The 27,624-nt window shown below is 41.2% G+C and overlaps 1 protein-coding gene across 1 annotated transcript in view; it reads right to left on the bottom strand.

Moving 5' to 3' along the window:
- Nucleotides 1-27,096, bottom strand: part of LONRF2 (LON peptidase N-terminal domain and ring finger 2) — a 62,025-nt gene extending 34,929 nt beyond the window's left edge. The window contains exons 1-2 of the mRNA XM_075200164.1: nt 27,005-27,096; nt 25,166-26,465 (exon numbers count right to left, since the gene is read on the bottom strand). Of these exons, the coding sequence (XP_075056265.1) occupies nt 25,166-25,901 (736 nt within the window). The 5' untranslated portion in view covers nt 25,902-26,465; nt 27,005-27,096. The remainder of the gene's footprint in view (nt 1-25,165; nt 26,466-27,004) is intronic.
- Nucleotides 27,097-27,624: the final 528 nt, after the last annotated feature.

Consider the following 27,624-nt stretch of genomic DNA (forward strand, 5'->3'; position numbering starts at 1 on the left):
GGGGCCTGTGATTTGGGATCCCCCTATCCCCGGGGGGCTTCCTTTTCCCCCTCCTGCCCACGAGTCCTTCCAGGGGGTGTTAGCAGGGGGGGGGGGGTCAGTCAGGTTCCCCCCCCTTCCTCCATGGGTGTTTCCAGTGGGGATAGCGGGTTAGCGGGGTTAGGTCAGTATAAGCCCGTGCTTGGTGAGGTTCCTTTGCCTCCGGTGGGGGGAGGAGGAGGGTCGGACCCTTCGGGTCTTGGGGCCTTTTTTCCCTGGGCAGGTAGTCCCTTTTTGGCCTCGGGGGTTCTGGCCGGGGCGGGTGCCAGGTCAGGGTTTCCCTCTCCTCCTTTAGGCCGGTATAGCTTACGGTCTCCGCTCCCTCAGTTCCCGGCAGCCATGGCGGTTCCCGCCCGGGTTGCGTGGGATTTGCCGTACCCTCTGGTGGGCGGGCCGGCCCTGGTCCCGGCTGGGGGAGGCCCTCCTTACCCTATTCCATCCGGGGTTTACACTCATTCCTACCCGGTGCCCGAAGTACCCATTGGCGGGGAAGTTTTTGACCTGGGTGTGGCCCAGGCGTTTCTTCGAATAGACCCCCTCCCCTGGGGTTTTTAGGTTTAGAGAAGGAGCTCTTGGTAGACACTTCTTCAGTAACAGTGGCAGATTCATTGGCAGTGATGCCAGCAAGACCGTCAGATGTTAACGTGTCTCTTGTTACAGATTCTCAAGTTATGGTTGGAGGGACGAGAATGCAGCCATTGCAGGTGGTCGGTGACAGGCCAGGAGTGGAGGCGCGAGCTCGGGTTGCAGCAGATAATCTGTCGCCGGCAGCGAAGACAGCAGCTGATCGGTCGGGACTGGTATCTCAGCAGGCGGCCGTCACGGAGGGCGTAGCAGCATCAGGTCCTTCCGGGGCGTCAGGATCCGGGCCACAAGCAGAGGCTGTTGTTGGTGGTGAGTTGTCAGATGTTGTTTTTTCACAAGAGCTCACACATAGTTCTCCTTTGTCCTCCACTGACGAGGATTCTCCCTCTTCATCGGGGGAGGGTCCTCGGAAATTGATTAAGTTGCTTAACACACACTTTGGCAGGTCTAGATCCCAGGGAGGGAGACGGGGTGTGGTAGCTAAATTGGCAGCGTCCAAGGCCCCCATGGTGCTATGTGAGAACACGGCTCTTTTAGCAGGGTTACGGCCCAGTATTAAAGACAGGATTAGGAAGGGATGGTACGTTAACATGTTCGAGATAACGAAAGCGGCCAAAAAAGGTTTAGATGCAGCTTGCGAAAGAGGGGGTATCGGCGAGGAGGCATATAAAACCTTCTCTAATTGGGTGACCGGTTATTGTGCCTTTGCGGCGTGCTACATCGAGACGAGGCCGGAGGCGCATGAGGAGGTCTGGAAATACTTGCACCTCATAAATGAGATGTATATTAACGATCGTCCAGGAACCTGGCTTAAATATGATGAGTTATTTCGAGAGAGGGTGGACGGTCGTGTTGACATGCCATTGGGGGTGAAAGACGTCGAGATTTGGATGCAACTTAACCGGGCTAGCTTAGCTTTCGGTCCAGGGGCGCAAGGGAATCAGTTTCCGCAGGGGGGGAGACGTAGTGCTCCCCAGTTTGCTAAGAACAGATGTTTCGCCTTTAACAATACATCCTGTGGGCGGGGGGAAACGTGTAGGTATCGACACAGCTGTACGTATTGCCGCGGACCACATTCTGCCAAGGAGTGTCCGAGGAGTGCCCCCGGTCTCGGCAGAGGTCGTGGCAGCGACGGAAATATGGGTTAAGGGCCCCTCCCCTATTCGTATTGATTATTTAGAACGATGGCTTAAATTATATCCAGATATAGAACAGGCTTCTTTTCTCTGGGAGGGTTTTCGTCACGGGTTCCGGTTGCCGATTGGGGCAACGGTAAAGGCCAGAGCGGCGAGAAATTTGAAATCAGCTTATATTTTCCCGGAAGTCCTTGATGAAAAGATTCGTGGAGAAATTAGCTTAGGACGCATGATCGGCCCTTTTAGCTCACCCCCTTTATCAGATGTAGTCATTTCCCCTGTGGGGATTGTTCCAAAAAAGGTTCCGGGTAAATTTCGTCTAATTCAACATCTGTCACACCCGATAGGCGAGTCAGTTAATGACGCTATCGATCAGGATATAAGCTCGGTAGTTTATCAATCATTTGAGGAGGCCCTATTGATGGTTAGACACTTTGGCGCGGGAGCTCTCATGGCGAAACTAGATATCGAATCCGCTTTCAGATTACTTCCCCTTCACCCAGATTCCTTCAAATATATGGGGTTCCAAATTAAGGGAGGGTTTTATGTGGATAAATGTCTGCCCATGGGTTGTTCTTTGTCATGTGCCTATTTCGAAGCTTTTAGTTCCTTTCTTCATTGGGCAGTTCAAGCAGGGACGGGGCAGGAGGGCATCGCTCACTATCTTGATGATTTTTTATTTGTTGGCCCGGCCGAGTCCCCAACGTGTAAAGACCTATTATTCTCAGCACAGGCCCTGTTCTCAGTCATGGGGGTGCCAGTGGCACAGGACAAAACTGAAGGTCCAGTTACATGTCTGGCTTTCTTGGGAATTGAGATAGACACAATGGCGGGCTGCTGTAGGTTGCCGGCAGATAAAATCATGAAGCTAAAAGGAATGATAGATAATGCTTTGTCTTCCCCCTCTCTTAAACTGAAAGAAGTTCAGTCCCTGTTAGGGCTTTTTAACTTTGCTTGCAGGGTTATTCCAATGGGGAGGATTTTTTGTAGAAAACTACAGCTTTCTACGACGGGTATGAACAGGCCGCATGCGTTGATCAAACTCAAGGAGGAGATTAGGCAGGATTTGTTGGTTTGGACATCTTTCCTGGGGAGATTTAATGGCATTAGAATCTGGCCTCCCCCCCTATTTCCACCAGGGATTTAGAGTTGTTCAGAGACGCATCCGGGTCTAAAGGTTTTGGAGCATACTTTCAGGGCGAGTGGTGCGCAGCTTCTTGGCCTCAGGAGTGGGTTGACAGCGATTTGATTAAAAACTTACTGGTATTGGAGTTATTTCCCATTATAGTGTCCCTGGAGTTGTGGGCTTCTCAGCTTAAGGGCCATAATGTTTCCTTTTGGTGCGACAATTTGGGAGTGGTCCAGGCAATTAATCGCCAGAGTGCATCCTCAAGACCAGCAGTGAATTTATTGCGGGTTCTGGTTCTTCGTTGCTTGGACTACGACATTAATTTTCGTGCTAAACACGTCCCGGGTATTAAAAATGGCATTGCTGACGCTCTTTCTCGCTTTGATTGGGTGCGGTTTAGATTACTGGCCCCGAGAGCTAATCCCGTAGGTATAGATTGTCCATTTTATATTTGGCAGATGATCGGTCCGGATTAAGGTTTTTGACTGAAGCGGCCCTAGCTCCCTCTACGCTGAAGACTTACCGGTTGGCGTGGCAACGCTAGGAGAATTATTTGGTAATTTCTGGTAGGCGATTGTTGGGCAATGGTTCAGACATAGAGGAGTTCATGTTGAGGTGTTATCAGGAGGGGTTTAGCAAGGCGTCTATGTCTTCCACTTTAGCAGGTATATCTTTTATGTCTAGAGTTCGGGGGTTAACGGATCCTACGAAATCCTTTCTGGTTAAGAAAGCCCTTAAAGGATGGGCTAGGTTACACCCTGTTCCAAGAGATCACAGACGTCCCATTGATGCTTGTTTGTTGTCCCGTTTGATAGGTGTACTGCCTGGTATAATGATAGATGCTTTTGAAGCTTCCCTTTTTAGCAAGGCTTTTTCCATGGCTTTTCACGGGGCTTTGAGAGTAGGGGAGTTGGTTGCTCAGTCTAAAAAGCAGTTAGGGTCAGCTATTTTAGCAAGTAATGTCATCATAAATTCGGATTCTGTTCAAATTAGGATCGCCCGGTCTAAAACAGATCAATTGGGAGTCAGTCATTGGTTAACCCTTTCAAAGCAGGTCAATGGTAGGATTTGTCCGGTCAGGCTATGTCATCAGTTATCAGAATCACGCCCGCAGGCGGAAGCTTGGTTAGTTCACAAAGACAGTTCCCCGCTTACCAAGTTTCAGTTCCACTCCATTATGTCCAAGGCTCTACAGGACCTGGGCTTCCCCCCCTTTGAATTCGGAACACATTCCTTTCGTATTGGCGCAGCGACAGAGGCAGCAGCAAATGGGGCTTCTACTTTAGCTATACAGGCATTAGGTAGATGGAAATCTAGTTGCTATAAGAGATACATTAGACCTGATGTTTAACAATTGTTTGCTTCCCTTGTACGCAGTCTCCTTTTTCTTCGCTTTTCTTCCTTAAGTGGTAGACCCAGGGGCTAGCTGCTCGCCGCTATTTGCGGGTGCGTGAAGGGCTTTTTCCCACCGGGTTTTCACCTTCACCTGGGTCGCTGCCTTTCCTTTCCGTTCTATTTAATGTTGGAAGTAAAATCACCCTTATTGTTAGTTTCAGGGTCGTTTTCTTCCTGTTTGTTTTGGTTAGTAGTTTCATTAGATTCCAGTTTTTTTTGGCCAATTTTTTAGTTGTTTCATTTGACATTTCGTTGTTAGAAGTTGTTATTCTTGTAGAGCTTGATTCCAGAAAAATATCGGTGTGGTTTTTCGGACATTCCTTTATCTTCTGGGCCGGTAGACATCAGTTTGTGCGTTTATGTCCGTGGGTCCCTGTGAATTCAGAAGTCATATGGATAGGTCGTCGAGGCATGAGATGGAGGCAGTTCTTGTCGGTTTTATCCTGTGAGATTGCTGTTCGCGGAGCCCCTGATATCCTCGTGGTTCACCTGGGCGGTAAGGACATTGGGCAAGTTAAATCCCTGGAACTCATTATAAATATCCCTGATGACATTTTATCGGCCTCTGAGAATTGGCCGTCTATAAAGTTTTGTTGGTCCTACATTGTTCCCCGCAGGACATAGAGGTCTGATTTGCCTCCTATGGCTATTTCATCTGTGGTCAGAAAAGTGAATCAGGTGGCGAGTAAGATTTTTCGTCAGTCTGGAGGTTTTGCCATTTCCCATCCTTTGTTAAAAGCCGAATATATTCATTTATTTAGAGTAGACGGGGTTCATCTGTCGGATTTAGGCATTATCCTTTTTATTGATCAGTTATTTTGGAAACTTAGACCTATTTTTAGGGCTGTGGTTGGCGGGCTGCATTTATAGTCATCTCTGCAGCGTGGGTGGGAGAGCAGTGCAGTTGGTAAGTTTGCATATGGTGCTTGGGTTATATGTCATAGGTCACTACTCCACCTTTCGGATTGTGTTGTCATCACGTGTGTTGGGTCCAGTGAATGGGACTCTGGGCCAGTATGTTGATTATCTTGCTGGCGGTTTATATAGGGGGTGTAGTCTTGCCGTTGGACATATATTTTGCACCGGCCAATAGATAAGGTATAATCCTGGGTTGGTGGTTCAATGGTCTGACCTTTCCACCGTTATTGGTTTTGTTTTTGCCATCTGCCCTGCTCTCGTCCGCCTTTCAGCCCCTTTAGTTTAATATTATCCATTTAATAAATATATTTTAATTCCAACGTTATTCTGGTGTCCGTGTCGTTATTGGTTTAGAAGGTATTATGGTAAACACTATGAACTTCCGCACTGTGCATTTTATATTACAATAAAAGGAAAAACAAAAACACAGCTTTTGCACTGTATCTTCTAATTTTTCCATGTTTGTAAATGACCCCTCCCAAAAAAATAAATAAACTAATGATGGAATGCAGTTTATTATGATACAATCAGAAAAAAGAAAAAGACATTACCAAAATGTGGGAGAAACATAGCCCTCTGTTATAACTGTGCGAAGATTTCTCAGAAAAAAAAACCAACAACCTTACATAAAAGAATGTGTCACATGCAGCACATTAGCAACAAACATATGAGTGGGCGCTCTACAACACATGACATGAGCCGTATCTCTAAAGATGAAATCTGCTGCACTCTCCAGCAAGAATGAAAACAAATACATGACCCGCTCTCGTAATCTCCTACAGCAAATTGCTATGAGCATGTGCAAGCTATATTCTAGATTACAATAGTGTTGAGAGGCCAGCAGCTCATGCAAAGCCCTGGCCACTGACTAAGACTCTTAAGATGCTGTTTCTAGGTAACCAGGCCGAGCCAGTTCTCCCTTTCTCCGGACACGTGTGGCAGACGGAACAGCAGGATAAAAAAAATCATGTTTCCAGGAAAAACATGAACTCCAAACAATCTTCTGGAGTGGAAGAAAAGAGGATGTGTGGTGCCCCAAAATCCGAGTACCCTGGGGTGTATCTATATGTTTTTAATTTGTTAATTTAATTTGTTAATTGTTAAAAGTGTTTATAAAGATTTAAAAAAAAAAACTAAAAAAAATATATTTTCTTGAGGGAGAAGTGACAGTTGGGAGTGGTTGCCGGGAGTAACAGGAAGGAGGAGTGTGTGGCATAGCAACAAGTCCACTAACTTTGGTAATAACTGTGAACTCCCAGAAGGCAGTGGGAAGAGGAAAGTTCTAGACTTCTGAGGGAGAGAGAGCCCTGTGTCTGCATAGACTGAGAGAGAAAAATAGGGACAGAATGAAAATCGGACAAAGTGATCTATAAGCAGATTAAAAGTGAAGTAAGTGTAAGAAGAGACGAGGATAAGAAGTGAGCCAAAGAGAGGTGTGAGTAAAAAGGAAAGTACTGAAAACAAATAAGCAGTATAGAGATCTGTGACATCACACTAAACAGACTGAGCTATGTACTGAGAACAGTGTGAGAGGAGAGAAAATAGAGAGGTCTGTGAATACTAGAGATGGGCGGGTCCGGTTCTCCGAGAACCGAACCCACCCGAACTTTGGGTATCCGAGTACCGAGCTGAGCAGCTCGGTACTCTCCCGCCCATTCCGAATCCAAATCGAGGCCGAACGTCATTGTGACGTCGTCGGATCTCGGGGCTCGGTTCTCGCGATGCTTCAACTTTATAAATACACGCCTCCACAGCAATCCATCGCCATTTGACAGAGGGAGAGAGCAGGGTGTAGTCATAGGCTAATTAGAGCAGGGACAGAGAATACAATATTGTTCTTGCAATTGCTCTAACCAAAATCGCTAGTGCAGAGAGGAGGATAGAGGTTTATTATTTTTTCTTCATATTTGGCACTCCCCAGCGCTTTTGGGGTGTCCCCCATAATTGTGCATAAATATTTCTGACTGTCAAAAGTCATATCTGTCAGCAGTATCTACTAAATAATTTTTAGCACTCCTCAGTGCTTTTGGGGTGTCCTCCCTAATTGTGCATTAATATTTCTGGCTGTCAAAAGTCATATCTGTCAGCAGTATCTACTAAATAATTTTTAGCACTCCTCAGTGCTTTTGGGGTGTCCTCCCTAATTGTGCATTAATATTTCTGGCTGTCAAAAGTCATATCTGTCAGCAGTATCTCCTAAATAATTTTTAGCACTCCCCAGTGGTTTGCGCTCAGAATGGATTCAAAGCAGTCCACATATGATCTGAATGAGCAACCAGGTTCTGTCACCAGTCCTGATGTTAGTGTTCCCAGTACGTCATCTGGCCAAGGCGATGTCAAACAACAGAGTGTTTTCAAATTAGTGCAAAAAACAAAAACCAAAAAAAAATTTACTGTATTGAAGCGAAAAAGAAGTGTAACTGAGCAAAAGTTAAGTGACGATAAAAAAAAAATTGCAAGCATGCCATTCTACACACGCAGTGGCAAAGAGAGAATGAGGCCTTCACCTTTGGCTATTAGTGGCAGATCCCAAAAAGTTACCCAGCCTACAATTGGTGCACAACTACTGTTACGCGTCAAAGCCGAGCTGCAAGATAACAGTGAGGCATTACAGGAGAATATTTGCTCTGATTCACAAATGACAACAATCCCTGTGGAGAGTCCATCCAACAGTGGGATGTCTAATCGTGAGCATTCTGCTGATGTGTGCCTTAATAGCCCGAGTGTAGCCGGTGATACCCAAATTGAGGATGCCATTTTGGAATTAGAAGAGGATGAGGGGGAGATTTGTGTAGGCGACGAGGGCGCTAATGATGATGTTGATGATTATGATGCAGACAGATACCAAATTGCCTTTCTCAATTTCTATTTATATTCTAGATTATATAACGGCTGAATAGTTTTCTATTTTACTCCTAGTGGAGAGAGGATCTGATGCAGACAGATACCAAACTGCCTTTGTCCATTTCAATTTATATTGTACAGTATATAACGGCTGAATTTATTAGTATTTTATACAAGTGGAGGGGGGCCTAGAGAGACAGAAACCAAACTGGCTTTCTCCATGTCAATTAATATTGTACAGTCTATAACGGCTGGATTTTTTTGTATTTTATACAAGTGGAGGGGGGCCTAGAGAGACAGAAACCAAACTGTCTTTCTCCATGTCAATTAATATTGTACAGTCTATAATGCCTGAATTTTTTAGTATTTTATACAAGTGGAGGGGGGCCTAGAGAGACAGAAACCAAACTGGCTTTCTCCATGTCAATTAATATTGTACAGTCTATAATGGCTGAATTTTTTGGTATTTTATACAGGGGGGCCTTGAGAGACAGAAACCAAACTGGCTTTTTCCATTTCTTTACATATTTAACTATAAGTGTAGGGTGTAATATACATTCAAAGACGATGGCTGCATTGCCAATATGCATAGATGGAGAGGAAGACAATCTGTTTTGTGTGTAGAATAGGCCTACCAACGAAGAATTAAACTGTTTTTTTGGATGATTACCTCAACAATTAGATTACTTGTCTCTAAAACAGTTGGAGCACTAAATTGGGTTAATTTAGGCCCAAAAACATGGATTTTCCAAAAAAATAGCAAAACAAAACCAAACAAAACCAAAACCAAAACACGCAATGGCAGTTTTGCAAAACCAAAACCAAAACCAAAACACGACGGTAATCAAGATCCAAAACCGAATCCAAAACCAAAACACGGGGGTCAGTGACCATCTCTAGTGAATACACAAAAGAGACTGTGTAATACAAAAGATCATCAGTTTATTTGGCGTGAAAAAGTAATTTATGGGCCCCAACCACGTGCAGCACTTCTATAAAATTCCTGTGCACAGGTCAGCCCAGGACTGAGTGTAAAATATAGTAACGTTACCAGGAATAATATTGGTGCACCAAATGTTTTAGATGATGTTAATGTTATGTGATTTACCTGAAAATTGATTTATTGTTATTATATGTTAAATGCTATTGTGCTCTATGTTGATCAAATTAATATTTTGTCATTACCATTGAGTTGAAGGGGTCAGTGGCGCGGTTGCTTGCCAAAATTATCTTTACCGCATTATTAATAATCCCAAGTTATTTGACCAATCCTTGTCCCTTTCATTGAAGTATTTATCTCCTGACCACCGGATATCCGACCAAAAAAAAAGAACCTGACTCGTGTCTGGAGGACAAGGTAAGGGAAGGAAATCCCATCAGTCTCGACCACCACAGATGTACATTATGTGAAGTGGTCCTTCAAGATGGGAAACTTTCAAAACCTGGCATGTAATTCAGTCAATCAACTTTCAAAATGCAGTAAAAATATGTAGCAAAAGCAAGCTACAATTACAAGATACTGAATAATAAAGAAAATATATGCATAGCAACAAAAAATTGATACAAGGCCGCACAACCATTTTGTTTCATGTGAACACTACCGTTGTATTACATCTTGCATATGTTTTTCAGGTACATGATATTCTGGAAATACTGGCCCAATAGAGCTTACACAAGCACTTCAGCAGAAAGTATAGTACTTTTTTGTATGTCTTGACTTTCAATCAAAGCAATGTATATAACATGTAAAGATACTATTTACTTGGCATCAACTCTTGACAAACCACATTCCATCTGTAATATGTGCAGCAGCATTAGCAATAAGTGCTAAGTGAATTCAGAAGTTATGAGACTGTACAAGGTAAGTTGTAATAATGATTGCATGGGACATTAATATGTAAAATCTTGGTTATCTGGAATGTCCATACACTGACAATATGGACTTGTTACATATCAGGAATTGCAGCACGCTGTATATACACTAATCTCTAAGTAGACCCATTGTCTATCCAGAGGGATAGTATAAAGTTAGCTGTATTAATGTGTACCTGTTGCCTACACGTCATTTTGTGTGATGAACCAATATTTAACAGAATGCAATCATTCACTAAGAAACAGTGCCTTTGAGAATATTGTTTATCCCTTGTGAGTAGGGCTCCTGTGTGACCCGATTCTCCCAGAAAATCCTTCCTTTTCCATCCAAAATATTTATTTTACAATGTTTATATTGTCCTAATTCAGACCGTTGACCACACATATATGTGAGATACGTTCCTATATGTTTTTCTTCAAAAGGATGTAAAAGGTGGATTTAATGACCTGAGCAAACTTCAGGACACATGACGGACCCATATGTTTTGTTTCAAAATGAAGAGAGCTTTTTTTAATGAGTGTTAGGCAAGATGTGTCTCAGTGATGTTACTAGTTCTTAGAGAAGTTAAAAACTGCTTTTCTATGAATACTGTTTCTGTCAATAAAACAGGTGGTTGCACAGTGTGTGACAGGCACAATTTACAGAACAAATATTTTTGGTTATAGAGCTTTGTGTTAGCTTCAGCCCAATGCTGGACCATGAAAATAGGATGGATGGTCAGCTGCAGTGACGGAACTACCATTGGTGCAGCAGGTGTGGTGCACCGGGGCCCCTGGAGATAATGGAACCCGCTGCACAGTGAACTAATGAGCTGTGGGCACCGGTTCTCTCCTCCGTGCTTCGTGGGGCCCACAGCTCACTAGGTCTGCCTCTGGTCAGCTGTGTGTGCAATCATTGGGGAGGTAAATTTGTTTAACACCCCTTGGGTGGAAAATGTATGACCCTCTAAAGTAGTGCGCTTTGTAACGTGGTGGTGGTGTGTACTAGTATCACTGTAAATCATTATCATTTATTTATATAGCGCCAGCAGATTCCATATCACTTTACAATTGGGAACGAACAGTAATAAGACAATACTGGGTAATATATACAGAGAGGTAAGAGGGCCCTGCTCGCAAGCTTACAATCTATGGGACAATGGTTTGATATACAAGGGTAAGTGCTACATCATATTGAATGTTTGTACAGCTAGAATGCAAAGAGTTACAAAGTATTTAGTGGGCTGTATGCTCAGTCACACTACTATGTTTGTCAAAGGGTTGTTGTCCTATGTTAGCTGTGTAGAGGAATACTATAAGCTTGTCTGAAGAGGTGGGTTTTCAGAAAACACTTGAATGTTTGAAGACTAGAGGAAAGTCTTGTGGTGTGAGGGAGTGAATTCCATAAAGTGGGTGCAGCCGAAAAAAAATCCTGCAACATAGAATGGGAGGAAGTGATGAGAGTAAAAGAGATCTTGTGTAGAACGGAGGTGTCGAGTTGAGAGATATTTTGAGACAAGCGAGGAGATATATGTTGGTGCAAATTTGTTGATGGCCTTGTATGTTAGTAGAATAATTTTATATTGGATTAGTTGAAAAACAGGCAACCAATGTAGAGACTGACACAGATGTAAAACGTTTTGCAAGGAAAATCAATCTAGCCGCTGTGTTCAAAATAGATTGTAGGGGCTAAAGTCTGATTTTGGGAAGACCACTAAGGAGGGAATTACAATAGTCAATGCGGGGGGTGATGAGTGCATGAATTAAAAGTTTTTGCAGTGCCTTGTGTGAGATATGTACATACTCTGGATATGGATTTTCGATGTATGCAGCATGATGTAAATATAGAGTTGATGTGGGGAACAAAGGATAGTTGCGAGTCAAGGATTACACCTAGGCAGTGAGATTGCGGGGTGGGAGATATGGTCATGTCAACAGATATAGAGATGTCAAACAGGAAGCTTATATTGTTGGGTGGGAATATTATTAAATTCTGTTTTTGAAAGTTTGAGTTGGCGAGAGGACATCCAAGCTGAAATGGCAGAAAGACAGTCAGTAACGCGAGACACCACAGATGGTGAAAGATCAGGAGAGCATACATAAATTTATGTATCATCCGCATAGAGATGATACTGAAATCCAAAGGAGCTTATTAGTTTTCCTAGATAAGTGGTGTAGATAGAGAATAGCAGAGGACCTAGGACTGAGCCATGGGGTACTTCAACTGATAAAGGAAGCAGATTAGAGGTTGTTCCAGAGAAATTAACACTGAAAGAGTGATTAGATGAGAAGGATGAGAACCAGGATAACACCCTGTTTTGAAGACCTAGAGATTGTAGGGTCTGCATGAGGAGAGAGTGGTCAACAGTATTGAATGCAGCAGAGAGATCCAGGAGAATTAGAAGAGAGTAATCACCTTCAGTTTTAGCTGTGATCAGGTCATTGACAACCTTTGTCAGTGCAGTCTCTGTGGAGTGTTGAGAGCGAAAGCCTGATTGAAGAGGATCCAATAGGTTGTTTGCAAAAAAGAAAAGTGTGAGGCGAGTGTAGGCAATTTGCTCAAACAGTTTGGAGGGACATGGGAGCTGAGAGATGGGGTGGCAATTTGAGAGGGTTTGGTTCATAATTCAGTTTTTTAGAATGAGTAATCACTGCATGCTTGAATAGTGATGGAAAGACAACAGTAGAGAGAGATTACAGATTTTAGTTAGAGGTGGAATGAGTACCTGTAAATATAAGGGGGGTGGGCATGTGGCATGTCATTTTTCCATATAAACTTCACTCATCATATAGTAAAAAAGGAAAACAGTGACTCAGTCAAAAAAAACTCACCATGGTAAACTATGGTACAGGCACAAAGCTCACATCAGTAATTACACACATGGCTAAATAACAGCTCTGAACCCTTAAGCTCAGGCTGGTTTGAGTACTGTGGCTCGTCATAACCTTTTCATTTGGAAATTTATGAGGGATATTTTACCTGCTTTTATAAATAAAAATGCATTTAAGAAAAAAAAAAATCCACACACTACTCAGGGATTATAAGAACTAACACATTTGTCTTGGTGATGTGAGGCTTGCATGCAGCTTCTCGGACACAGAAACCCAATGCATTAAGCTCCCGCTGCACAGTTTTTGTGCTCACATTAATGCCAATGTAAGTTCGGAATTCTTCAGCTATGGAATCAGCAGAGCTTTGTCGACTTTTACGCACCATGTGGCTTAGCAGTCGTTGACCCCGCTCTGCGATTTTACGTGGTCTTCCGCTTTGTGGCTGAGTTGCTGTTGTTCCTAAACGCTTCCACTTTCTAATAATATCACTTACAGTTGACCGTGGAATATCCAGCAGAGATGAAATTTCACAGACCGTCTTTATTACAAAGGTGGCATCCTATCACAGTACCACGCTTGAAGTCACTGAGCTCTTCAGAATGACCCATTTTGTATCACAAATGTTTGCAAATGGAGATTGCATGGCTAGGTGCTTGATTTTATACATCTCTGGCAACGGGTCTGATTGAAACATCTCAATTTAATAATTAACAGGTGTGGCCAAATACTTTTGTCCATATAGCATATAATAAATATCCTATCATTAAAACATGGAGTACACTGCAACAAACAGATGTTAAAATAGGGCAGACTACAAATCTGTTTATCTCTATGCTAGGTCATGTGTGATATCTATAAAGACAACAATGACACACATATCTCAGACAATAGACCGGTATGTATCTCAGTAGATCTCTAGCCTGTCCTAGTTCACCAGCTGTTTCTTCAGTTACATTCAATATCGAATGCAATGAAAAGAAAAAAAATGTTCTGGGCGAACCCTATTTATGAAAAGTCACCAATACCAAAACAAAATATATATTCTCTCTTTTTGTTAAGTCAAATTATACATTTATAGCTATATTTGATTTGCAGCACTTACCTTTCAGTATCTACAGCTAAAAAGAAAACAGTAAAGAGAACTAAGACTTAGCTACTAACCCCCTCCCAAAAAAAAAAACCCCACACAATATTTGTAACAGAAAATATTTGAGATAAAGATATGATTCATGTAAAAAACACCAGCCATACAACCAATAAACACATATAACATAACACTACGGCCATGGCTGAGAACAGTGAAGGAATTTGCACATTGCTGCATAGCCAGCGATACTGTAAAACATTTCAGTGTAAAGTAAAAGCAGTTCACAAAGTACAACAAGGTAAAGCAAAATAACAAAAACTTAAATATGAGCCTTCCCTCTGCCTGTTAATTATTTACCTGGCCTTTCAAGAGGAAACTTGGAAAGTGCAGCTAAATCCACTCAAAGAAATAAAAAAAAGCTTTAATGGGGAAAAAACAATGAAAATTCTATTAGCAATAAGATGATATTGCCACGTGATATGTAAAAAAGGCATGAGGGTTTGACCCTCTATATTTTATTTCTACAGAGAACTCAGCCTCATGCTACAGATTTGGCAATTAGTATGAATCATCCTGTATAAAAATTAATTAAGCTTAATATACTTTTATGAATATATATATATATATATATATATATATATATATATATATATATATATATATTTTATTTATTTTGTAATATTAATAACAGTCCAAACAAAGGCTCAGTTAATCTTCTCACCAGGCACAATAGGCAGGGTCCCCCTTGCAGTTTTGTTAACATACACCATTTACACACAAAAGGGTGTAATAATTCTCCATTGTAAACAGATATATGAAAGATATATTATAGCATGTGAGACCTTCTACTACAGCATAAGAAAGATGAGTAAATTTCATATTTTGCCCTATAATAATATCAAATCAGTAAAATGAGATGAAGATATGATGCATTAAGCAAGCTATTTCCATACATGGTTATATGGGTCTTAAACTAGCCACACACAAGGTGTACCCCGTACAAACTATTGGGTGATAAGGTCTAGGCAATTGTTTATGTTCAGTGAGGTATATGCAATGATGTGTCAGCATTGTGCCTAGCAATACGTTTTTATAATGTTGAAATACTTCTATTGATACACAGCTCTAAGCGCTCTACAGATGTGCTATGTTCTAGAAACAATGCGATTTAGGCTTATCTTACAAAACAACATTTATTCTTTTCTTTTGGGAACTTTGAGCTGCAGTACTCAACGTGCCTTCATACTTGTCCACTCTCCCAGAATGCCTGGGAGACCCTAGAATTTTGGGTAGTTCTCTTGGACCCCCAAAAGAGCAGTCATTCCTCCCACAAACCACTTTGGTCCCGACACACGCAGCAAAATGTGCGCCTCACCCTGCAGAGACAGGGCCAAAGTTATGCAATCTGTTTTGCCATGCCCCCCTCCCCCCCGACCCCCCCCCCCCCCCCCCCCCCCACACACACACACACACACACTTGACCTACAGGAGATATCAGAGGGAGAGTATTTTAAAATTGAAAGAATACATGTCTGTCATAGGGCAGTAGAACATAGGTCGATACAGCCCAACCCTGGGGCAAAGCAGTGCACTGGGGTCTTACACACACTAATTGTACAGTACAAATAATACGTGTACGTTGTTTTCAGCAAGGTCAAGATATGTATTCACAACAGCAAGATCACATGTACAGATAACAGCTGATATGGAGGTGATTAGTCCACCTAAACATCTTAATAGAGTTTGAAGGTTCTGAATAAATCTCCTGGAATAATATACTGAAAAGTTGGCAAGCCTATAGGGCCCCAATGGTTGTGGGGCCCCAGGCAACTGCCCAGTGTGCTCATGCATTACTATGGCTCTGGGCCAACCTGATTTGAAACATGGGACACTTTAGGCCCCACTTCCAAACTCTAGATGACCTCCCTTTTTGACATGGAACAATGTCACTGTCTTGACAAAAACCAACTACTCTATATTTAATGTAAAAAAACAAGTACATACTTGTTCTCAAAAGAAACTGTATAAGTAAGACAGCTTTGCTTTTAGTTTTCTGGAACTAATTATTAGGAAAACACTCTGAGCATGTTCAGAAAGATAACACATTGGACATTCTCAATCAGTGCAATACTCATGGCTCTAAATATCTGATACGGACTTCCTGACAACACCAGGGTATGTTAAGCAGCTTCCAGCATTCAGTCAGTGGCAGATTATTGTACTTTGATCCTGTGTGTGACTATTCTATGTTTGAACTCTTGTTGTTGACCATGATGTGTCAGTGCTATTATCTACACAGCCTTCAGAGTCTGTCTGTCTCTTTGACCGGTTGCTGCTGTATTTTACCAGTCTAGAGAATATTACAATAAGACATGTTATTAATCAAGTTTTGTCCTTGAATTAACAAACAATAAATAAAGAAATTTGAATTTAATAAGGGCCAGTGTTTTCATACTGTGGGCCTTAAATAACATCAAAAAAATAAAAATGACAAAAATACATAAAATGAACGACTGCAACATGTATTTTTTTGCCAAAGCATATCACATAGATATATAATATACAGTTTTTATTGTACTAATTATGCTATGCAAAACTATTTTGTGGCAGGCTCAGGCCTGTAGAGACAAAGGCCAATAGAAACGTAAATGTGCCGTATACCAAGTTTTCACAAACAGTTCTCACTAATGCATGAAGCCCTGCGACACTAGGATGTTCAAGTTGCCAGGTGACAGACAAAAGGGCCTACTTGTGGTGTGACATTAAGGTGTGGGACCTTGTTTTGCTACAAGGATATAGAGAAAAGGAGGGTGGTAAGCTGCCCTAAATAGTAGAAAAAAAAATGCAAAAGCTACAAATGACACTTTTTAAACAGGCAGCTTACCTGGTCCATACCTTTAGTGAGCAAGTCACAGACATTTAATATTAACTATAGGTCTGTGAGTAATTTTACTAGCCATAAGGTCAATTCATCTTATATGGAAATGTTTTTCGTTTTGAGCAAACACTGCATCTCCAATCTCAAATATATAGACAGCATCAGCTATAAAATCATACTTGCCAACCTTTTAAGCGGTCTTTCCGGGAGATCCCAGGCAGGGGGGCGTGGTTGGGGGCAGGGTGCAGTGAATTGCGTCATATTGGCCCCGCGTCAAAATGCTGTTTTTTGTCGCGGGGGGCGGTGTCAAAATGATGCGATTCACCGCGAATCACGTCATTTTGACGGCAAGAGGCCGTTTGCTGGATATTTGCCTGCTCTCCCAGGAGTCCGGGAGATCTACCCGAATTTCGGGAGTCTCCCGGACATTCCGGGAGAGTTGGCAAGTATGTATAAAATAATCCGCTCTGCTGGATGCTTGATTGCCAGTTTGCTGTTAATTCAGAGCACCCATTGGCTGAGATTATCTGTGACATGACAGCTCTAATCAGAATAGAAAATATGATATCCACTCAGTGGCTAGTGTATCTAGAGTCACCTCAGTCTGCAGGTCTGAGAAATCCTAAAAAACATGTCCTGTGGGGAGCAGCAAAGACTCAGGAACCTTTATCTCCTACCTGTTTTACTACATTTAGCACTTAGAGGGAAACAATTAATGAGCAAATGACATGTCAGATTTCTGTTTTTGTTTTTTTAAAAAGTGTAGGCAACACCTACATCTATATAAGTGTTCACAAATGTATCAAACCCTTAACCATAATTATAGCTAAATGAGTCAATGTTGTTTTTTGGTGTTGTTGTTTTTTTTAAAAAAACATGTTATAGACATGCTGTTACATCAGATGAATGTCGGAACCCAGCTACAAACCAGTAAACCAGAGGCACACGATAGCATCACTGCACGATGAACATAACACTGTAATAATTTCATGCCAGCATGGCATACATGGCATATAGGTGTCCTAGCTGGGTGCTGTCAGCATGATAAAGTGAACAATAATGGCTAAATAAAATTAGGATAAAAATAGGAATTGGTGCATGCTATTCACGGTTTCCAGAGATAAACAGAAATATGTTGTTTTGTAGCACTTGTGTGAGAATTTGTAAGCTGAATAGTGAGGGCGTGCGAACTGTCAGAAAAAGGCTACACTGGATCATGAGTTTGGCTCCCTTAATACCAGAGTGTAAACTAACCTTAGCAGGAAGCTGACCAACAAAGAGCAGGACTTGGGGGTATATTTACTAAACTGCAGGTTTGAAAAAGTAGAGATGTGCTGTGCCTATAGCAACCAATCAGATTCTAGCTGTCATTTTGTAGAATGCACAAAATTAAATAACTAGAGTCTGATTGGTTGCTATAGGCAACATCTCCACTTTTTCAAACCCGCAGGTTTAGTAAATATACCCCTTGAAATTTAAGTCCAGCATGTATTCTGCTCTCAAACTGGCAGAGGGAGCATATGGGAATTTAGATGTTTTCATCCAAGTTGTAAAATCCACAATACTGACATCCCCCCATTAAATGCAAATGAGTACCCTTTTTCAATACTTTTCATGGGTCTGACAGTCCTTTTAAACTACAGCAACCTATTATGTCTTTAACCATCAATATTATGTTTTTTTGTTGTTTGCTTTTTAAGTGTAAATAAAATGTTTACTGTAAAATACATTTACTCAAACGCTGGCCAGCATGTGATTTACAAGATCAGCTTATGGCAGAAATATTTGTCTTTGTAGGCTTTATTTATAAAAATAAATAAAAAAACATTTTTCTCCTGCTTTAAAACCTGGAGGGCATTGACCGCACTTCAAAGCAACGAGGTGAAGGACACTGCTATAAGAAGCTGTTTCTCTGGATACAGGACAACCGAGCAGCTGCTAACCTTCTCAAAAATAATTGTTTTGTTGTCTAATTGTTACATAAGAAAAATAAGACAGCCAATGTACTTTAATTTATCAGAAATTCAAACAGATATTGGGTGCAGGGCCCGCCATCAGGGGGGTACTGTTGTGAGGGGGCCCGTAGTGACTGGGGGGCCCGCCGGCTGCGACATGTCTAAAACATGAAGCCAGCATCCTTTTCTTTTTTGCTCTTTCTATTGTGAGAACGTGTAAATGTTTCCTGCCCGGGGGTGGGGTTTTGATAGAGCCCAGCGGTGGTGTTCTTGTGTGATGTCCGCTTGTGTCTCTTTACATTTGTCTCTGGTCCTTCCAATGCGGAGCTCGCGCGATGACGTTAGCGTCATCCCGTGGACTGTCTGTAAAGTGTGCTGACAGCTGATGTTCCTAGCTCGGCTGCCGCGCTGAGTAGAAGGTGAGTACACAGGGGGTTCCTACACTATGCAAATATGTACATGTAACAGAAATAATATGAATTGAGGGTACTATGTGTGGCGTGATATGAACTGGGGGTACTATGTGTGGCATGAAATAAATTGAGGCACAACTGTGTGGCATAATGTGAATTGGGGGGCAATACTGTGCGGCATAATATGAACTGGGGTGCTATATGAGGCATATTTGAACTGGGGGTGCTATATGAGGCATAAGTATGAATTGGGGGCACTACTGTGTGGCATAAAATTAATTGGGGCACTACTGTGTGGCGTGATATCAACTGGGGGTACTATGTGTGGCATAATATGAACTGAGGGTACTATATGTGGCATAATATGAACTGGGGGCACTACTGTGTGGCATAATATGAACTGGGGCACTACTGTGTGGCATAATATGAACTGAGGGTACTATATGTGGCATAATATGAACTGGGGCACTACTGGTGTGGCATAATATGAACTGAGGGCACTACTGTGTGGCATAATATGAAACTGGGGGCACTACTGTGTGGCATAATATGACCTGGGGGCACTACTGAGTGGCATGAAATAAATTGGAGGCAATACTGTGTGGCATAATATGAACTGGGGTACTATATGTGGCATAACATGAATTGGGGCACTAAAGTGTGGCATAATATGAATTGGGGACAATACTGTGTGGCATAAAGTGAACTGGGGGTACTATGTGTGGCTTAATATGAACTGGGGTACTATAAGTGCATAATATGAACTGGGGGTACTATAAGTGGCATAATATTATCTGGGGGTACTATGTGTGGCTTAATATGGGGTCAATGTAATATACTCCGCACTATACATCGGGAAGGGGGGGGCCCTGCCTCTTTTGTTTCTACCGGGCCCCACATTTTCTGATGGCAGCCCTGATTGGGAGTAAAGGATTTAATCTAAAAAGCAGAGTTCTCACAATGCACTCAAAGAACACTAATAAAAATGCACTTCCTTACATTACTATGTAGTTACGCACTATACATTACTGATGCATTTATACTGAAAGTCAACATCAAGAGCAACTGCTCTTTAAAGTGTACCAGTCATCATGAATAACATTTACATTTATTTCATAAAACATGAAAAACTAGTTATATGTCATATCAAGTGCTCTAGCAATTAAGTCTACATGACCGCTAATGACCAGGGGTACCCATTTTCACAGATTTATAATGTGTCGGGTTCATCAAGAACAACCTTTTTATCCTTTTAACTTTTCTTGTTTTACTTTATCTATTACAGGGAAATGGGCAAATAACAGAAGAAAACCATATTTGATATTTTCCCAAAGATAATGCCCCCCACCTCCATGAAATGTATTACTTTACTGTAAACAAAAAAACAACCAAATAGTTTTCCCAACATTTCTGTCCCCACCAGCGAGACCACACTCTCTTATTACAGATACTGTTACTACTCAGAAGTCTCATTATTGCTACCAGCATTACTCAAGACTTTGATTGGCTTGGATGGAAACCAATTTATGGATGGTTGTTCAGAATGTCAAATTGACCACATCAATCAACAAAATCTTACTGTGTACTCGCAGTTTAACCCAACCAATTTCAAAAGGCTCTATTTGGAATGATGGGAAATCTGGATGGTTAATGACCATAATCGGGATGTGTGTGCACCTGCAACATTGCTGGGGTTTCAGGGCTGATCACCAAACCAGACCAACCTATCCATGTGTTCATCAATACTTGTAGAAATGCAGTTGTTTTTGTCTTTTATTATTTACCATTTCAGAGAGTTGAACTGAGTTTTTTTCCATACTGAAGTTGTACTTCTTACATAGATAAGATTAAGCTGCTTTCAGTGATTGTGGCACTGTTTATCTGTAATATACTACTTCTATACTTAATCACAGCTGTTGACATACTTTCCAAGTCAACCCAGCATAGACAAACAACTAATAGCTAATGTAGTTTACATTTAGGCAAGATAATGTTCAGTATTAGGTGAAAGGTAAAAATGTGTCATTGAACTGAAAAATAATGCATCGCCCTGCAAAAGGATGAGAAGCTACCAACCAAAGACCACCAATGGATATACAGCATGGTTTCTCAACCTGTGTTAAATGACTCCCTTATGGGGTTTCAAGAGTATGCCAGTCTGTACAATTTAACCCATTAAAAGCATTTATAGCCATTAGGTGGCACTTGCTGAAAGCTTACAGTAATCATAGGGAAGCTTGCAGCAAAAAGATGTGGACACCCTGATTTAGAGTATGCTACACATAATCTGCGTGGATACATCTGCCCAGCAGAAAACTGTAGCCCAGCGATAAATTTTAAATGTTCTAATTTGATCGAGGTGTTCATTTCAGGCCCCTCAACATCTATATTTTGGCCCCTTATTAAATAAAAACCGATTCTGAAGCAAAGAGTGCTGAGTTCTTTGCACTGGCATTTATCTTTTTAGTAGAACTATTCCAATATATGGTTGACAATGGGCAGGTTCAATTACACCATGATGTTCCGAGGAATATCGCGGAAAAGCATTTTTACTGTTTATATGGTAAAAAGTAACGCTCACATTTGCTCGCACCTCTATTGGGTGCGAGCAAAGGTGAGCGGATATTTCACAAAAGAATTTTTTGAAAAATTGCTAGCCATTCAGAGACACTACACAGCGAGTTTTGGTTTTTTTTTTACAATTGAATCTGCCCCAATATGTCCTATATATTTAATATGCAAAACATTGTAGTTTATTTTGTTACAATTAAACTTTTTGCTTAAGTTATAATTAAAGTTTGTAAAAAAAAAAAAAAAAAAATATTACGCCTTCCAACTCTGACTTAAGAATATGTACAAATTTGTAAATCAAAAACTTCCTCTTCCTGTATACATTCACATTCTCTAACTTTGCCATGTAGGTTCTCCAAAGAGATTAGCATTGCTTTTAATTCTTTTACACTAATCTAAACAGAACTCACAGTGGAGGTTGGAAAGGGGATATTCCCACATGCCCCATACTTCCTCCAGACAATCCTCTTTTTAGCTACTGGAAATATTTAACTCTGATCTATAAACATATTTCAATACTACTCAGTTTAACTAAACAAATGGAGAGGTTCCTGTAACTTTTTCACGGCTAAACTTCCCATCACATGGGTATCCATATTTTATATTACTAAAACACAAAGCCTGATATCTTTCAATATAAAGAAGAACAATGTGTTTAAAAAAAAAAAAAAAAAGTACAATTCAACTTTCCAGGACTAAATACAAAGAATAATATAGTCCTCACTGTTGAACATTGGGGATGACAAAAACTAACCAAATGACTAAACATAAAGATAGGTTATACACATTTTTTTGATGATGGTGTCCATTTCAGATTGATACAGGACAACTGAACATTATAATATTCTATGACCTCTAGAAAAAGAAGAGGAAAAAATATAAAATAAAGAGTAAATAAAGCCACTATTGGACATGAAATGAGGTAGTCTACATACAGACATCCCTTTATTATAAGTAGCCAATTGGGGCATGTAGGAGCCTAGTGGGGGGTACTGCACTTTGAACCCTTTGGGTTAATTTAAACAGCATCCTTCTTCTAACCGCAAAATACATATTCACCAGGATGAATGTCAAATGAGGAGAGAGAGTTTAAAACTTTGGAATGCAGCTCTTGTCAATTGCTAGCCTTGGCGCTATCTGCAGCTCACTGGAGCCACAGAGGGGGTGTTAAGATAAGTAGATCATGACCTACATAAATTAAGTGTTTATACTTAACTAAATCTGTCCAGTATCTAGGGACCTGCATATTTCCGGTACCATAGTAATACTGTGTTAATAGCTAGTGCCGACAATATGATATGTCTAGCTTTTATTTTTCACAGTATTAATTGTTGCTTTCCCCCTATAGTTAAGTTTTGTCTTACGACTATGCACTATTTTGTATAGGAGTATTTCTTAGGCAGTTTGTCTCCAGAGAAACAGCAGATACAGAAGTAGGTTTATACATGTAAAAGCAGAAATCTAAGATCTAAGGACAACTTTATCTACAACCCTAATAAAGATTCCATCATCCAGACAACCAATACCTGAATATAAGTATTATTATGAGGTGTGATATCAGTGCTGAGATGGCAATGTTTTTGGGATTTCTACCAGCTGCATATTTACCCTACCCTACCTATATCATAATTGTCTCATTCATTGCTCAAAGAGAGAGAAAAGTTCACTATTTCACATTAATATATATCATTGGCTGTGTATTACTGAGCTGGAATACCTGGGGGTAAATGTATCAAGCTGAGAGTTTTCCGGCGGGTTTGAAAAACCAATCAGATTCTACCTATCATTTATTTAGCACATTCTACAAAATGATAGCTAGAATCTGATTGGTTGCTATAGGCAACATCTCCACTTTTTAAACCGCCAGAAAACTCTCAGCTTGATACATTTACCCCCCGGGTGTTTTTATACTTATTTCATTATGTCTTCCATTCCCTCTTTCACTCCTCAGCATGCTGTCATGTTAGGAGGGAGGGGCTTCTCTAACTACACAAGCAGACAGTGACTGACAGCTAGGTAGAGTTGCTTTTCAAAAATGCTTAATATGGATAGGTTGATTCATACACAGGGGCTGGGCCACCGATATCACATCAACTCACCTGTGTGAGATCCAATCATATCACTATACTGAAGATGTATATTAGATTAACACTAAACAAAGTATTCTACCTTCTTGGTTCATGTCTCAAAATTTCAGTGCCGGGGTTCAGTCGTTATTTAAAGTAGAGATGTTTAAATATCTGCATAGGTGGGTGTAAATGATCTATTAATTATCAGTATTGCAGTAGTTTGAAAGAGAATGGGACCTGGACACGTCCACATCAGTCATCCCAAAATGCCCCTCACTTGCTCCAAATTTCCACCACATGCTACTCAGACCTCCCACTTGATCCAAAATAGCCCCTCATGCCCTCAAATCCCCAGTTGCTAGTAAATGTACCCACATGCAGGCAGACCTCCACAAGGTCTCAGATCAGACATCCTCCATAACCTTATGGTTACTCTAAACCAGTGTTGGCTAACCTGTGACACTCCAGGTGTTGTGAAACTACAAGTCCCAGCATGCTTTGCCTATATATAGCAGCTTATTGCTGGAAGGGTATGTTGGGACTTGTAGTTTCACAACACCTGGAGTGTCACAGGTTAGCCATCACTGCTCTAAACAGCATCCTTCTAACTGCATAATATAGAGACACTAGGATGAATTTCAAATAAGGATGAAGAGTTTAAAATACAGCAGAGAATAAGTCAGATCTGGAGCAGACAGATGGGAGCCGCTGGTGTTTCCCACCAGTTTTATAGTATCAGAGATTCAAGTGAATTTTACCAAATTGTGAACGCCTATCTACCACACCATGTGTAAACACACATACATTATATACATATAACATAAACGTATGTAGGAGCTGCATTGAAATATATGCTAACATTTGGTGAATAATAAGGTCATCACTTATGTTTGGAGAGTAGTAACTCATTCTGCAAGCGGTCTACAAGGGACTGCATGACTATCACTGAAGGCACAGACCCAGGTATGTGGACACCTCATACAAACAATGTATTTTGTTCTAAATTGAAACTTAAGAATTAAAACAAATAGTGTTATATTACAAAACAATAATATTGAAAAGTAGCACACAATCTGTGGCTCTTGTATATGGAATATATAAATATATATATATATATATATATATATATATACACACACACACACACACGTATATACGCTATCTTTATAGGGTTATTTTCATGTATTACATGTATAGGTCTTATGACGAATGTCTAACACAGTAATAAACAGTAGTTGCTGAGAGATTATGGCTGGCGTCATATAACATAATTGTTTTTATATAACCCTCAAGGTGTACACATTTTAAAACTTTTGCAGTACTCAGGAAAAACTGTTCTACTGGTACCCTAAAATGATACCCCAAAATGTAGTGATTGTATATAGTGTTAAGTTACCTTCTTGTGAGTGACTAAGTGCTGGTAAGCCAAAATGCCACTTACAATAAGTCAAGATGCCACTTACCCAGCTCCAATGCCATGTTGAATTTCTCTAACGCGCCTGTGAAATCGTTGTTCTGCCATAGGGTATTCCCTTCCACAGACAATCGCCGTACCTTGGTCTCTTCACCCAACCACTTTTCTAACAGGTTCCCAAGCACCACATTTACCTTCACGTCAATGGAAGGTGCTTCCTGCCCCTCTACTTTGCTTTTAGCTCTGTTGTTGCAGCAATTGCACTCAGGTGGTTTCTTGTCATACAAGCATGTCTTACAAAAAGAGTGCCCACAGTTCAAAGTCACAGGATCCAGCAGTAAGAGCCTGCACATTAGGCAGGAGAAGAGGTCAGATTCCAGGGATCGGTCAGGATTTTCAGGGATGCTTATTGTACAGGAGACTTGTATACAGTCACTCTTTGTCTTGGCACAAGGTAATTTAAGTTCTTTTTCTCTGATATTTTGAGCAATACTTTCAACAAGTACTCCAAGCTCCTCTGGATACAGCTTACTAAGAATTGATGCCCTTGTGTAAGAGTCCAAAGCATCAGCTACTCGACCAGCTAAAGCCAATGCATCCCCTTTCTTCAGATATAAAGATCTTTCAGGCTGGGGCATCTCATCTAGTTGAGAACCATAGATCTCTGCTGCCAGTTCAAAGTTACCAGCTTTAAAAGCTTCCTCTGCCACCCCTAGCATCTCCGAGCAAAGGCCAGGGGGGTCAAGAGAAAATGGGTCTGAAAGCTGCAAAGATATCACCTCCATTATTGGAAAGCTGATAGAACACTTCCTACATTATCAAAAAGCTTGCCATGAGAACAAAGGGATTCCAGAGGTTCTACATCACAGCATTGCAAGAGTCTAAAAGGACAGTTTGCTGTCACATAACCATAATACAATCATAAAGAGCTATACTACTGTCACAACAAATGCAGCGTAACTGTCACATTGCTATACTATTACCAGAGATCTGTGACTTTGTTACATAAAGCTAATCCATTGTCACGGAGCTTTGTTATTGTCTGAGTGCAGCTCCAGTGTCACAGTCCTTTGTTCCCTGTGAAAAGCAAGAAAATAGAGCTCGTGATTAAAGTGCCACTGCAGGATGTCCCCAGTCCCCAACATCGATTGCAGTACATGGGCAATGCCCACCGCACAGCGAGCTCCTAGCTGAGTATTCAAGTTGGCACCGCACCGTCATTGCCTTGTTTTGGTGAAACAAAGCTCCGTAGAGTGTAAAACGAGTGCAGCTCGGGGCAATGAGACTCCAGTGCCAGGAGAGTAGAGGAGAGAATGGTGATGCCTCTCTGCAGTGCTGTGTCAGTGGACCTACAGACATATAAACATCAATGTGTCAGATGTACAAATAGATCTGCATGCAGTGCCCTCATACATAAGCATGTGTATCCAGGCCTCGTGTGGGCAGTTTATGGGTTCTATGGTACGTGTGCCCCGCACTGTTTGTCAGACTCCACCAAGTTCCCCTCCCTGCCCTATCCTGAGCTGTGAGCTCATCACTTGAGGAGGGGACATCAGCCCTGACATCACCGGCCCTGCCTCTTAAAGACACATGGGGGAAGTGTACGCAGGTGGAGATGAGCCAGAGCAGCCCAATACAATACTGCCAATCTAGTTATAATTATTGATGCCTTCATGATAATGATTTGCGCGTTATATGTTTATTACCCAACTAATGTATATGTTCCATTGGTTGCACCTTTGTCGTGTATTACAGTACCTTGCCAAATGTGGAATGGAGGAGTTAATGCGACTACACGTTTGTCACCTCTGCTTTTAGCTTGTTGCTGTGTGACAGACGCGTGGCTTACATGCAGATCTGTAGAATACTGTCTGTTAGTATTACTTACTGTCTACGTGCGGAACCCTCCTGAGAACACAGAACACTGTGCAGTCCTGAGCAATACACAACACAGGGTTGCCCTCTGGTGGGGATAGCTGTCCCTCGGCTGTTAGGGAATTTTAAGAGGACACGTGAGACAATTCAGTATTTCCCCACCCCCACTGGACTACTTTATATAACCGGCTCAGTGGTGTTATACAACGCCTGGGCCAGGGACTACGTCACAGGCCATGCAAGGCTACAGGCTGTATCCTGCGTTTATCTACAGTCCATATCTAAATACATTGCAACATCATAAAAATGTGCTTATGATGAAGATGTTTTGTTTATGGTGTAACACAGCAGACCTACACTTTAAAAGTGTCTAGGTTATACTGTATATACATATAAACAGATGTATAATTTATATATACAAGTAGTGTTTGAATTGATGAATAAAAAATAGTCATACCATCTTGAGGTAATACATGTCTTTGACTTCTAATCTTTCTTTTTTTAGAATATTACTGGCACTAGAAATCTAAGACATTTTTCATCAACATCTATGCTGCAGGGATGTCATATATATATATATATATATATATATATATATATATATATATATATATATACATATATATACCCTCC

Source organism: Mixophyes fleayi, chromosome 2, assembly GCF_038048845.1.
Source record: "Mixophyes fleayi isolate aMixFle1 chromosome 2, aMixFle1.hap1, whole genome shotgun sequence".
Taxonomy (NCBI): Eukaryota; Metazoa; Chordata; class Amphibia; order Anura; family Limnodynastidae; genus Mixophyes; species Mixophyes fleayi.